We start from the raw sequence: 13995 nt of genomic DNA, 5'->3' as shown, positions 1-13995 counted from the left end.
GTTCCAAAAGATGATCTCTAGATCACCCACAAAAAAGAGACCAAACTCAGCTGAGTTTTTCGCCATTTATAGGGGATTTTAGGGGTGTAACCGTCCCCTAAAATCTCTCCTTAATGGGGTGTAACCAACCCCATTTTGTGGAACACGGTTTTAAAACCATTCAAGGGTTTAAGGTGTGTAATCTTCCCCCTAAAATCTCTCCATAATGGGGTGTAACCGACCCCATTAAGTGGAGATACGGTTTTGAAATCGTTCAGGTTCTGTTTGAACCAGTAAAACGCAGAAAATGATGTTCTGGGCCTGAGCACCGCGTTTGGCGGCTGAGAATGCACAAGCCGCACTGTGTTTTGAATCTGGGCGTGAACGCAGAGTTTGCAAGCTGTGTTAGCGGCTGAGTTTGTATTGCTGCGTCCGCATTTGCATTTGCTCTACGTCCACGTTTGAACTGCATCAGCAGTTGTGAAACGCTGTGTTTATGCCGCGTTTTTAGCTGATACGCGGGGAGGACCTCCGCGTTTTGGTTTGGGGAGATCATCAATTTTGTAGTCTCTTTTGAGCGTTTGTAAATATCGTTGTCTTGGCTCCTTGAAAATATGAGAATCATCAAATTTATCTCCCGATGTTGATTGTGAAGGCTGTTGAACTAGAGCTTTCATTGGTTGTTGCGAAGGTCGTCAGATTGTAACATTCATCAATCTACGTGAAAGTCTTTAAATTATAGCATTCTGGAAGTCGTCAGATTGTAACTTCCATCATCGGTGTTTGATGGGGATAAACTATCTGTAGTAATTTTTAGACAGCCTATAGAGACTAATTAGAATTTCTTTTGACGATTTTTTTTCATGTGTGGCTACTTACTATCTCGTGATGTAATTTTTTTTCCTCTAAAAATACATGAATATTCGAGGCCCTAAATAAGAAAAAACCAAAAAGCCAAAAAATACACGGTGTAAGTCTCGTACACAGAGACACAAGACAAATATACTTATGCCCTAACGAAAGAAGCTGAGCAGTCATCAGCTTATACAATTTTTCCAACCTGCAACCGAATCACACAGAGAGAAAATTCGTTTTCCTCAAAAAAATATTATTTTTTGCAAAATAATAATTTCCCTCCACTCTATCTGAACAATTAATTTCCCTCCTTTCCCTCGTTTTCTGCTCTTCCCTTTTCCTAACCCTCACTCTCTCTCTCTCTCTCTCCCCTCTTTCCCCCAAAATTCTCTGCTCCTCAATCAGAACCCTAACCCTAACTTCAACCTCTAATCCCTCAATCTCCCCCCAAAACCTGACGTTTCAGCTCCCGATCCAACTTCAACCTCCGATCGAGGGCTCGATCTCAATGTCAGGCGGCCGAGGAGCTGGGAATCAATCCGGTCAGATCTTGCAGCCGATGAGGCGGCACGTGCGCCGCCGGCGATTGTCGGCGGTCGGCCGGGGACGAGGCGTCTGAAATGATCGTCATTAGGACGCCGGTGAGTTTTCCATCGGCGTTGATTCCTAGTTTGTGATTTTTTGTTTAGGTTATTGTTAAGTTTGCGATTTGTTAGATCTGTGTGATTTTTAGTGGTAAGTTCAGTTACTGAAGTGAAGTATCTGATTGATGTTTTTTTGCAGTTGAAAGATTAGGATTCTTTAATGTTGATCGTCGAGAATTGCTAAGAAGCTAAGAACTTTTTGGTAGCCAGTTGAGCTAGATATCTAAGAGCAGACACTTCAGAAGCACTGATGTTTTATGTGCTTTAATAGAAGCTTTTCATTTTGGTTTTGTGACGTTTTGAGTTAATTGTTTAGAACCATCTGCGCTTTACAATTGCAAGTTAGGGAACAGCGTAGGATAACTGAATTGTGCTACTTAACATCAGATTCACTATGAAGGAGTTAGTACGATTGAACTTCCTTAGTTTGCTACAAATCTGTGCTTAAAATTTTAATTGCATTGCCATTCAATCAGTTCTCTCTTCTTTGGTTACCAATTTTTATTAAGACTTTTAACAGCAGGATACTCTTTTCAGTTAGTTGCATGTATCTGTGTGAGCCAGCAATTTGTATTCCTCCTTGCTCCATCCATTTGTGCCGCTTTAATCAACTGACATATAGAGCTGGCAGGAGCTAAATTCCCCATCCAGATGATCCCTTCCACAATCTCAAAATAGAAGACAAGCATTTGGTTGTCATAGATTAGTTCTTTTTGACGGTAAAGGAAGGGAATCCCACACTCCCCCTTTTTAGGGAAGGGGGAATTAAGTTCTTCATTGGCACTTCTGAGACCTAGAACCTCTTGCCACTCTTGTTTAGTCAAGCAAATCACGAACTAACCCAGCTAGTTGGCTTAATCTTTTATTAGACTTTGACGTTTGTGTCCACCATATAGTTCTTATGTAGTTTGAGTAGTGTGTTCTACTTGGGGTACCCGATAACTCTTGGTTTTGGAGTTGAATGCAATTTTATTTTGGCATTGCTCTTTCCTGTTTCTTACTCGATACCCTTCTTTCTCATAGGTAACTTGCATAGTTCCTTAAAATTTGCATATATATCATTGCCGTCCATACTGGATTATATTTGATGACCAAGGATTGCTGTATCAAATTCAAAAGGCACCCACCACTTGATAGTATCACCAATTCAGTATATCTCCCATCTGAAGCTTCATATGTAGTTGAGCTTGCCTCGTTATTAATGTCCACACAAGGTTGCTGTATCTCTATTGGAATTTCTTGTTTGAGTTTCTTCCGTTTGGCCCGTGATGATGGAACTGCAGGATTTCTTAGGTTTCTTTCTCATGTGGAAGGTGTGTGGAATTCTTTATCTAACCAAAAGTACAGTATAATTCAATTCACTGAAACAATCTTACAAGTTTTTGCCATTGTACTAATATATTCCAACTCCCTCACAATATAATTTACCCCTAAACTAACAGCTTCAACCGGGCATACTCTTGAGTACATATTATGGTCCAACTACATGTCTGTTTCATGATTGTGGATCATAATAGGTCATAGACTCACAAAAAAAAAAAAAAATAAAATAAAATAATAAATAAATAATAATAATAATCGCTATCTGTGAGCCACGGAACCTCTTGTAGGATGGTACTGGTCTCAATATATGTGTGTGCAAATGTGTCAGCTTCGTGTAGAGAGGATAGATAAACAATTTTCTGTCTTTGAATCTCGTATAAGTAACAAGTTTCCCTTATAAAACATGGGGGCCTAATTACTATGGTGGTAGGTGAGCATCAAGCTTATAAACCAGTGATGGCCAGGGCAAGCAGCCTTCAAAAGTGTTAAACAAGAAATTTGTTTGAGCGTATTGGTTAAAAATTATTGCTTAGGTAAAAATATCACTTTTTGCAGGGCAGTGTAAATAACGTTCCAAACATCTTATACATATATAATGATGCATGTATGTACCCTACATTTTTATTAATGAAAGACTACCTGGTTTGTTAGACATTGATGTTCTCTTTTACTCTCTGATGTTGGTCTGATGAAAGACTTCTATATTCAGTTGAAGCGAAAGCCTGAACAAGATGACAACGAAGCTGCAGAATCAAGTGAGTGGGCAACCAGCCTGGGATATGCTGAAGCAATTAACAGTCCTCTCCTTACCCCAGTGTCAGGAAAAGGTGGCCGGTCCTATGGCAGGTCAAAGGTTACAAAAGGCAACAAATTTATACCACAGACCCCCATCTCAAATGCTGGTAAGTACATTCCTCAATTTTATTTCTCTCTTATTCTCATAGCTGGATCTTCTTGAATGAATTGGTTCACTTTCATATCCAAAATTTTTTTATTCATGACACGTGTATCTAAATGTCGATGCTCGCTTTTCTAACCACAATCTCTTCTTCTAGTTTACATCATTTGATCTCAGTTAAGGATAGAATGATGAAAGGATTATTGTATTATGCAGGTTCTCCTTCGGACCACAATCTCACTCCGGCTGGTAACTGCCGTTATGACAGTTCGCTAGGTAATTGAAGTGCTGATTTGTTGATGAATATAAAAACTTCAGTGTTTGTGAAGTTTTGGTGGATCTTATAAGGAAAGTTTGCTAAGTTTTGCACTAGATGACATGTATCCTCATTTTCTTTCAGGACTTTTGACGAAAAAGTTCATTAATTTACTCAAACATGCTCAGGATGGCATTCTTGATTTGAACAATGCTGCAGAAACTTTAGAGGTTAGAAAAGCAATATAAATTATCTGCACTGTCTCATCTCACAGAAATGGTAACTGCTGTTACAAGTGAAAAAAATGTGTCATTCCAAATCCAAGTTTACTAAAAGGTTTCTGATGTTACAGGTGCAAAAAAGGCGGATATATGACATCACAAATGTTCTAGAAGGAATAGGTTTGATAGAAAAGAAACTGAAAAATAGAATACGTTGGAAGTATGATGTCCCTCTTCTACTTTAACTACCAATTTGTTATGTGCTGCTCTTATTCTTCCTCATGAGTTCAAGGTTCAGTACTTATGACAAATACTTTGACAGGGGACTTGATGATTTAATGCCAGGAGGTGCGGATGCTGATATTTCAAATTTGCAGGTATTTGGATGAAATTTATTCATATACTTAGGTGTTTTGCTAGTAGCAAATAAACCTCAAATATGTGTTAGCTTGCAATGCACGTGAAGAAGTTCGATGAATTGCTGCAATCTGAGGTTTCCCCCCTTCTTGTTTTCTTTTAGTTGGAAGTTGAAAGTCTTACTTTGAAAGAGCAAAGCTTGGATGCACATATAAGGTTAAGTGTTTGTCGATAAAGTACATTGTGGTCAACATCTTGAGATATTCATAGTGAAATACTGAATAATTATCTTTTACAGCAAATTGCGTGAAAAATTAAGTGATCTCAGTGAAGATGAATACAGTCAGAAGTAAGAGCTCTAATAACTCATGCTTAGTCACCAGGAATTAGTCAATCTCATTTGTGCAGTCAATTTATGTTTTCCCATCCATTCATCTATAGGTGGCTTTATGTGACAGAAGATGACATCAAAGGAATACCCTGCTTTCAGGTTTGCTCCCGGTTTCACAATTTTGGGTGGTGATTATTCTGGTTTCTGCAGTGATATAAAACATCGAGAGACACTGTTTTCAGTTATTGTCATCTATTTCAATATCTTCCTATTTGATATTATCAGAATGAAACACTAATTGCAATTAAAGCGCCCCATGGTACTACCCTTGAAGTTCCGGATCCAGAAGAGGTGGGAATATGCAATTAGGGAGTTAAAGCTTAATTAGTGTGCTTCACATTATAATATTTAGTACTTTTAACATTTCCTCCTCTACATACAGGCTACTGACTATCCCCAAAAGCGATATAGAATTGTCCTGAGAAGCACCATGGGACCGATAGATGTTTACCTAGTGAGGTGATGCACAGAGCCTTTCCAGTCAAAATTTGTCATAACATGCGAACTTGAAATAAATTACATTTTAATTCACAAAATCTTGTAAATGCATCTAAATTGACTTCATTTCAGTAAATTCGAGGAGAAATTTGAGGAGATGAAGGGTGCTGAGACACCACCAAGACTCCCACCTGCATCAAGTTCAGGGTCCACACAGAATTCAGTATGGACAATGGCTGCAGAATGCACTAAAGAAAAAGAGATCGATCCTCAGCTTCAAAACTCAAGGATGTGCTCAAATTTAGATGCCTCGAATGATTTTGCTGGTGGGATCACCAAGATAATTCCTTCAGATGTCGATGTAAGTGCAGTGACATGATAGTAAAATCTTTAATTGCTAGTTTAACCATTAAAATTTTGAGAAGTGTCCTATTTCTTTGGAGCCATGCTCCAGAGACGATCCCCATTTAGATGAGAAAAGGCTAAGAAGATTCTGATGAGGATGTTAATCTATTTCTCCTGGCTTTATTGGACACTAGTGTGAACACCGACATATTTTTCCAGCTACAGTAATCCCTTTTTTGAATATTTGGGATTGCTACATTATCCCGCCTCTGCTACATTGTTTCCCGTGTACTAAAGTAATATTTTTTTAAAACACTGCAGTTCATGTTTGCTACAGTAATAATGCGCTGTAGCATTTACTGTCGCTTGAATAGTGAATCTTGGGTTCTCCCATTTGTATAGAGGGGTAGATAACTATGTCTAGGAGGATCATGGAAACATTCATGTTTGCATGGGTCTACACTGCAATACCAATAACATTGGCGTTTCAAAATATGTGGCTAACCCCACCGTTACCTATAGTTTTCTCATCCAGGAACTTAAGTACAAATTTAGCGAGTGATCCAAGTTGAAATCTCTTGATATATTAAATCTTCAATTAAGTTGTAGGCTATCTAAAAATCACAATAGATAGTTAATCTCCCATCAAACACCGATGATGGAAGTTACAATCTGATGACTTCCAGAAGGCTACAATTTGAGGACTTTCACGTAGAAGGTTACAATCTGACGACCTTCACAACAACTAATGAAAGCTCTAATTCAACAGCATTCACAATCAACATCGGGAGTTACAATCGGACGACTCTCATATTTTATAACAGGCAAAGATCAATAAGCAATGGCCTTTGCAATGTTATAATGGACGAGGTTATAAGCCAACAATCTCTCTCAAACGCAGAAATTCACTTCTGCGTTTTTCAAGTTCAAAACGCAGACAAGTGTGCGTTCCTTAAACAGGCGTCGAACTCTGTAACGCAGAGTTAAATCGCAAAACGCAGACAAGTGTGCGTTCCTTAGCAGGTGTCGAACTCTGTAACGCAGAGTTAAATCACGAAACACACACGTAATGTGCGTTCTTCGACAGACTCGACTGCATCCCAAACTCTGAACGCAGAGTTGATCCTCAACGCACCAGTGACCTGTGCGTTTCCAATTTCAGAACGCATGCGGCCTGTGCGTTTCAAATCTCCAATAGAGATTTAACTCTGCGTCCTAAGTCTTGGACGCAGAGTTAAAGCCCAAATGTGGCCTGTGCGTTTCGACTCCTAGCGAACGCCTAACTCTGCATCTCATCTTTAAGACGCAGAGTTAAGGTCCAAACGCAAGCGAACCTTGCGTTTTCAACTCCCAGCGAGCGCCCAACTATGCGTCTCATCAATAAGACGCAAAGTTAAGGCCCAGAACGCTGTTTTCAGCGTTTTGACTCGTTCAAAACACTAACAGTACGGTTTCAAAACCGTCTTCCCCACGATGTAGGGAGCTGTTTAAGAGGGGGCAGTTACACCCCACTCAGCCCATTGAGGAGCTAATTAAGGGGGCAGTTACCACCCCTAAATCCCCTATAAATAGTGGGAAACTCAACTGAGTTTGGGCTGGCTCTTGGATCCTTTTCTTTGGGGAGGAAAAAAGGAGAGATCATCGGCTAACTCTGGAGGGGAATTGTTGGAGTTTTGAAGACCAGCAACAGGAGCTTCTCCCTTGGCTTATTAACCGAATTTTCGGTTTAAATCAACTCTTTTTCAAGAGTTCAAACTCGTTCAGAGTTATCAACTCGATCAGAGTTCAAAACTTGCTCTGCAAGTTCTTCTAAAACTCGTCAGAGTTCTCAACTCGATCAGAGTTCAAAACTTACTCTGCGAGTTCTTCTAGAACTCGTTCAGAGTTATCAACTCGTCAAGAGTTATTTCAAAACTTGCCACGCAAGTTCTCCACAGCGTCAAATCGTGAGGAGAAGACATCGTTCTAGTGAATCAAGACGATCAGATCGTCAACGAGAAGCAAACTCGACGCAATCATTCGAGGGAGGCATCTCATCGCCACCGTGAAGAACCCAGAATTAAACAAAGGGGAGAATCAAATTCATTCTCCTCTCTTTTGTAATCGGAATCCAAATTGTAATCGATTTTGAGGGAATACAAGTCAAATTTTCTTTCATTGTCTTTTTACTACAAATTTCCAAATTGACGAGTTTTAGAAGAACTTGCAGAGCAAGTTTTGAACTCTGATCGAGTTGATAACTCTGAACGAGTTTGAAACTCTATGGAAGAGTTGATTTAAACCGAAAATTCGGTTAATAAGCCAAGGGAGAAGTTCCTGTTGCTGGTCTTCAAAACTCCAACAATTCCCCAGCAGAGTCGCCATCTTTTGTTTGGTGGAAATTTGTAGTAAAAAGACAATGAAAGAAAATTTGACTTGTATTCCTTCAAAATCGATTACAATTTGGATTCCGATTACAAAAGAGAGGAGAATGAATTTGATTCTCCCCTTTGTTTAAAACTGGGTTCTTCACGGTGGCGATGAGATGCCTCCCTCGAATGCTCGCGTCGAGTTTGCTTCTCGTTGACGATCCGATCATCTTGATTCACTGGAACGATGTCTTCTCCTCACGATTTGACGCTGTGGAGAACTTGCGTGGCAAGTTTGAAAATAACTCTTAACGAGTTGATAACTCTGAACGAGTTTTAGAAGAACTCGTAGAGTAAGTTTTGAACTCTGATCGAGTTAATAACTCTGAGACGCAGAGTTGGGCGCTTGCTGGGAGTTGAAAACGCAAGGTTCGCTTGCGTTTGGACCTTAACTCTGCGTCTTAAAGATGAGATGCAGAGTTAGGCGTTCGCTAGGAGTCGAAACGCACAGGCCACATTTGGGCTTTAACTCTGCGTCCAAGACTTAGGACGCAGAGTTAAATCTCTATTGGAGATATGAAACGCACAGGCCGCATGCGTTCTGAAATTGGAAACGCACAGGTCACTGGTGCGTTGAGGATCAACTCTGCGTTCAGAGTTTGGGATGCAGTCGAGTCTGTCGAAGAACGCACATTACGTGTGCGTTTCGTGATTTAACTCTGCGTTACAGAGTTCGACACCTGCTAAGGAACACACACTTGTCTGCGTTTTGCGATTTAACTCTGCGTTACAGAGTTCGACGCCTGTTTAAGGAACGCACACTTGTCTGCGTTTTGAACTTGAAAAACGCAGAAGTGAATTTCTGCGTTTGAGAGAGATTGTTGGCTTATAACCTCGTCCATTATAACATTGCAAAGGCCATTGCTTATTGATCTTTGCCTGTTATAAAATATGAGAGTCGTCCGATTGTAACTCCCGATGTTGATTGTGAATGCTGTTGAATTAGAGCTTTCATCAGTTGTCGTGAAGGTCGTCAGATTGTAGCCTTCTACGTGAAAGTCCTCAAATTGTAGCCTTCTGGAAGTCGTCAGATTGTAACTTCCATCATCGGTATTTGATGGGGGGTCAACTATTTATTGTGATTTTTAGACAGCCTACATAAGTGTCGTCCATACATTACCACATTGTAACAAGAAAAAACTCATGATTAGATATAACTTAATCATGTGAAAAATAAGTGTCTCTGCATAGATCATATAACACTAAGACCACACTCGTTAATATCAATACAAGTTTCATCACATTTATAAGGATTGGGGGTTTATATTCAGTTTCTCCTTGATACCCTGCTAATGAGGCCTAGACTCCTGAAAACAAACTTCTCAGCTACTGGTTTAGCAACCATCCTGCCCTAAATAAGTTCATTCAATTAATCTACCGGCAGATCTTATCAGCTGCAGAAAACATGTAGATGAAGTTTGTTGGCGTCAGTCATTAGTCTTTTAGATAGAATTGCATAAAAGATCAAAAGATTTCTACTAGTGTGGCCAACAATAGATCACAACCCTCCCTTCAACTCCTACTTTACTACTGTTTTTCTCACAATTATCATCATAATGTCAACGTTTGCCTCTTTGTTATTTATTAATTAATTTGTTTTTTGGTTAGAAGTCCTTTTAATTTATATGATGGAACAAATAATGAACATGTATTATACTGTTTTGCAGACTAATGCAGACTACTGGCTTCTGTCGGATGCTGAAGTTAGCATTACAGACATGTGGAAGACAGCGCGTATCCTTTAAATACTTGTTCATTCTTTTTAGCCTTTTTTCGCTGTTAAATTTCGTGAAATAGGACGATATTTTCTTTTCTTTTCTTTGGGGACGATATTCCTTAATTCCAATAAAAAGCTGAGGTTCAATGGGATGGGATAAACAGAATTAACCCAGAGGATTTTATCACGGAGCCAGTCAACAATCGCGTGCCTCAAACTCCCCCTCCTGGCGTTGCTGAGGTCCCATCCAAGACAAACACTGCTCCAAGATGAATACAATAATTATGAAGGAAAAGAAGGAACTCACAGTTTTCAGGTTTGGACGAGAGACAGTAATGCGGAACAAGTACCTCATTGTCTTATTCTTGCCGATGATTCTTGAATCAGGAAAATCATCAATTTTGGTGACAACGAGATGGGAAAGGGAGGAAAAAGCTGTAGATTGTCGCATACAACAGCTGCAGTGTTAACACCATCGCAAGTCGAGTGTATAGCCTACATGATATTACCCTTGAGTTGGTGCTTCTCCCATTTTTTTAAGCATCCATGCCCAAGGCCTCATTTGTAGTCTGAATTGAAACCAATCAATTGTCCTAATACCTTATTTTAATTAATCGAGGACAGAATATTATTTCGTACTATCCTTTTTCGCTATCAAGCAAGAATGCTATATATTTCTCATGGCTCCAAGTTGAATCCATTATTACATTCTATTCAGTTATGTTGTTGACGCTGAAATTGTAGGATAAACACCCCTGTGAGGTATGAACGCATTTTCATTTATGATAAATGCTGTCTAACCCTTCATGAATTTTTGCAGAGTTTGAAGCAGAAAAAGGGAGCATTATCAGATAATCATTCAGGTATGATAAAAAGCAACTTTCACAAAGTTAATTCAAACTTATTTACTGTGAATATTTGAAGTATTACATCAAAGCAGAGATATATCCCCTAAGCTATAGTATACGAACCTCATAGACAAGAGAAAAAAAAAGGTGAAAACCCTACATTTGGTCCTGATTACTGAAGACTCGATCACTTGTCAGCCTTATCAGTCTTCTTCCCTATCCAACCAGCAACTATCGGCGTTAGAGCTACTGTCGGCGGAAACCTAATGGGGGATGCAGCTTTATGTGCAGCATAAGCCAACGCAAAGGTCCCCACTTTTCCACCAGTCTCATCGGCTGCAATGCCAACCTGCAGCAAAACACCAAAACCTCGGGTTAAAGCTTTCAATTTTCCTTTATACTAACATTCGTTTATTCGTTTGCAGTGTTTGCTTACCTTGGCGAGAAGAGCTTGGACGTCGATTCCAGCACTGACGAGAGCGTAGCAGAGAGCGAAGGAGATCAAGGAGAGGGTAATGGAGGTGGCAAGGTATGCACCTCCGTACTTGGTTAGCAGTTCCTTTGCTTGATCTGCCTTTGATTTCTCTTCGCCGTCTCCTTCACTTTTCGAGCTAAATATCTGAATACAAGAGAAATAAAAATAAAATTGGTGAACTGAGCACTACCAACGGTTTTAAGCTGAGGCTGTTTATTATTTACCTTCCATAGTCCGACCTCTAGGCCGTATTTCCGTGTGATTTCGTCGGGCGAGGATTGAGTGGGCTGTGATTTCTCCTTTGTTTCTTGTACTGCTCGGAGTTTGAATCTATTTGAAAGGGATTTTGGTGGGGTTTTTGGTTGGCGAAGGGTGAATTTGTTGATTTTTGCGGGAGGAAGTGGGGATATTAAGAGAGCCAAGGCCATGGAAATGGGGATAGAGAGCTCGCTCCAAAGCTCCGAGAGAAGAGAAGAGGAAGAAGATAGGATCCTAGCTGGGTTCTTTTGGGTTTATTTGGGCCTTGGGCCGTTTCATTCTAGTTGCTGCTGCTTTTGGAAAATTTCAGCCTTGTCCTCGAACATTTGGTCTAATGACACGGGTATCCTGCTCATAGAGCTGGTTTCAGAGAGCACACAATAGCTGGATAATTTGGTCAAATTGGAATTTGGACTTGCTCTACCGTTGGCTGTACCTATCTTTTTAGGGAGAGCGTATTTAAGGCTAGAAGAAGAGACAAGTTGCAAGCATTAGAAGCTTAGAATTTGATGTGGTCAATTCCAAAAACTTGGATGCTAGAGAATATTTTTGCAGAGAAAATATGCGCATGGACTGGATGCAAATAGCAAGAAAAAGACCATAATACAATTTCCCTATGTTTTCGCCTTTATCTTTTAGGGGCTGCTTGCTTTCTTGCATTTCTCAACTTTGCATTGAGAGAATGAGTATTACAAGACAAAAATCTTGACTTTTTTACTAAATACATTGCTTGGTTAGCATTTTTTAATCATAAAATTGGAGTTAGTGTGTAGAATTATTGCATCAATTCTAATTCCCTAAAAAATTTGCTGATTTCGCTTTGATTTTTGTTGATGCCTATCTAAAAAGAAAAAAAAGGAGGGATGGTATACCACATTATCCTCATCAAATTCATATTCAGCCAAACATTATTATTATTATTATTATTTTTGCTTGGATTTGTCATTCTTCAGATCCTTTTCAATATATATGCGGGAAAAAAACAAGATTATGAATGTGGGTTTTTTTTAATCGGTGACATGCATCAAAATTAATTCATGAATCAAACTGTCCCTTGACAGGACAATGCGGGGGTTTGACTTGGGTTCTACCCCGACTTCTCAGTATACCACTGACCTAGCACAAGTGGCAATATCCAATCGATTCAGAGTATTTTTGCTCTATCGAGTGACTGTTGGGTTACTCACCAACAACAAAACTTTGCGAGGGCTCTTTCTGAGACCCACACCCACAGCATGAAGCTCTTGCTGACTAGGCTTAACCCTGGCAAGCGAAGGGTGAGCCCAAGCCCTTTTGAATGCATGCGTTCGACGCACGCTTTTCGTTAGTGAGTTGTTGCTCTGTGCGGCCCACGGAGAACAAATTAAGGTCGCAGTGGCCCAAATTTGATTTTCTCTCAGCAACAAATACCAAGCCCATATATAGATCTAAAATTCATGGACTCTTAGGGGGTGTTTGTTTCAATTTTTTTTGGGGGGGATACAGGGTGGTGGATTACAAAATCTAGGATGAAAAAAATGGAATTTTTTGAGTTTATAGATTCCATAACTTTGTTTGATTCAAAATAAATTTTGGGATATTGAATACCCAAATAATAAAAAACTAATATATTATAGATCCCCTCTTTGAGAGAGGATTTAGACTAGATTTTAAATTCTAAAATTTGTAATGCTACAATTTGAGCTTGAAACAAACAAAATACAAATTATAGGATTACATATCCCAAAATATTGATGAAACAAATAATATTTTAGAATCCCAAACCATGTTAAAAAAACCTACGGATTATAAATCCCATGGTGAAATCCATATCAAAAAATTATTGGATTTGAAACAAACACCTCCTTAACGACTTTTCGGCCAAATTTCCCCGAGTAAAAGTTGGTAATTCCTGTGGAGAGCGAGCAACATCGCTCGCGATAAATGATTACCAGGCATAACGAGCACAAGATAACTCCGCTGCCTGGAGTAAAAGTTGCTCTTTCCTTCGTATCCGTTGTGCTTCGCCTGTACTTAATTGTGAGCGTTGCTTGGGATAACGGTCGTCGAGAACTACCGCTCGAATCTAGCTATTCCATGGGGGAACCCAAATTCCTTATAAATCCCCAGTTAAAAAACTCCTCATCTAGTAAATGTTTGACTAAACGGACCAACGTATCGCCATGCTTCCATAGTTCTCGACGCCCACGCAGCCTGGCTTGTCTCGACTGAACCCTGCGATCTTGTCGTCAACCCGCTGGGGCTCCACGCTGCAGGGTAGTCTGGGCGGTGAGCGCTGCGACGTCGGGGTCACACCCGCGCTGCCTCCTGATTGCAACCGCAAAGAGAGGTTAACTTTAGTACCGACTTATTGAGAGTATTATCCCTTATAAACAAATATTCAACTAGGCTCGTCGCGTCGGATCAAGATGGGGACATTTATCTATATTTATCAAATTTTCAAATAAAAGAGGAAAAAAAAAAAACAAATTAAAGAACAAAATAAAGCAGAAAAAGATGTCTCAGATAGAGATCCGCCGCTAGCCGCAAAAGAACAGGAGAAGAAGCTGGTCCGCCATCATAATAATTGTTGCTCCTGCCAA

At 39.8% G+C, this 13995-nt stretch overlaps 2 protein-coding genes across 2 annotated transcripts; one reads left to right on the top strand and one right to left on the bottom strand.

Annotated features, from left to right (window-relative positions):
- On the top strand, positions 1406-10481 carry LOC109823769 (transcription factor E2FA). Its single transcript, XM_020390142.1, has 15 exons — positions 1406-1475; positions 1618-2791; positions 3511-3703; positions 3916-3975; positions 4100-4185; positions 4308-4396; positions 4499-4553; positions 4697-4749; positions 4832-4882; positions 4975-5023; positions 5150-5215; positions 5307-5383; positions 5495-5723; positions 9783-9849; positions 9969-10481. Exons 2-15 carry the CDS (start codon positions 2747-2749, stop codon positions 10103-10105), a joined length of 1257 nt encoding a protein of 418 aa, XP_020245731.1. The 5' UTR covers positions 1406-1475; positions 1618-2746; the 3' UTR covers positions 10106-10481.
- On the bottom strand, positions 10699-11842 carry LOC109823770. Its single transcript, XM_020390143.1, has 3 exons — positions 11380-11842; positions 11117-11299; positions 10699-11029 (listed from the first exon to the last, which is right to left on the bottom strand). Exons 1-3 carry the CDS (start codon positions 11581-11583, stop codon positions 10868-10870), a joined length of 549 nt encoding a protein of 182 aa, XP_020245732.1. The 5' UTR covers positions 11584-11842; the 3' UTR covers positions 10699-10867.

This window comes from Asparagus officinalis, chromosome 9 (assembly GCF_001876935.1).
Source record: "Asparagus officinalis chromosome 9, Aspof.V1, whole genome shotgun sequence".
Taxonomy (NCBI): domain Eukaryota; kingdom Viridiplantae; phylum Streptophyta; class Magnoliopsida; order Asparagales; family Asparagaceae; genus Asparagus; species Asparagus officinalis.
The sequence above is the reverse complement of the archived record's forward strand: the minus strand, read 5'-3'. Positions and strand labels throughout refer to the sequence as shown.

Excerpts from the sequence above, each read along its gene's own strand:
- LOC109823769 (XM_020390142.1), top strand. The coding sequence starts at position 2,747 with ATGATGGAACTGCAGGATTTCTTAGGTTTCTTTCTCATGTGGAAG. Across the intron at positions 2,792-3,510 it reads GTTTCTTTCTCATGTGGAAG|TTGAAGCGAAAGCCTGAACA; the intron begins GTGTGTGGAATT and ends TTCTATATTCAG. Across the intron at positions 4,883-4,974 it reads GAAGATGAATACAGTCAGAA|GTGGCTTTATGTGACAGAAG; the intron begins GTAAGAGCTCTA and ends ATTCATCTATAG.
- LOC109823770 (XM_020390143.1), bottom strand. The coding sequence starts at position 11,583 with ATGGCCTTGGCTCTCTTAATATCCCCACTTCCTCCCGCAAAAATCAAC. Across the intron at positions 11,300-11,379 it reads TAGAGGTCGGACTATGGAAG|ATATTTAGCTCGAAAAGTGA; the intron begins GTAAATAATAAA and ends TCTTGTATTCAG. Across the intron at positions 11,030-11,116 it reads TCCAAGCTCTTCTCGCCAAG|GTTGGCATTGCAGCCGATGA; the intron begins GTAAGCAAACAC and ends GTTTTGCTGCAG.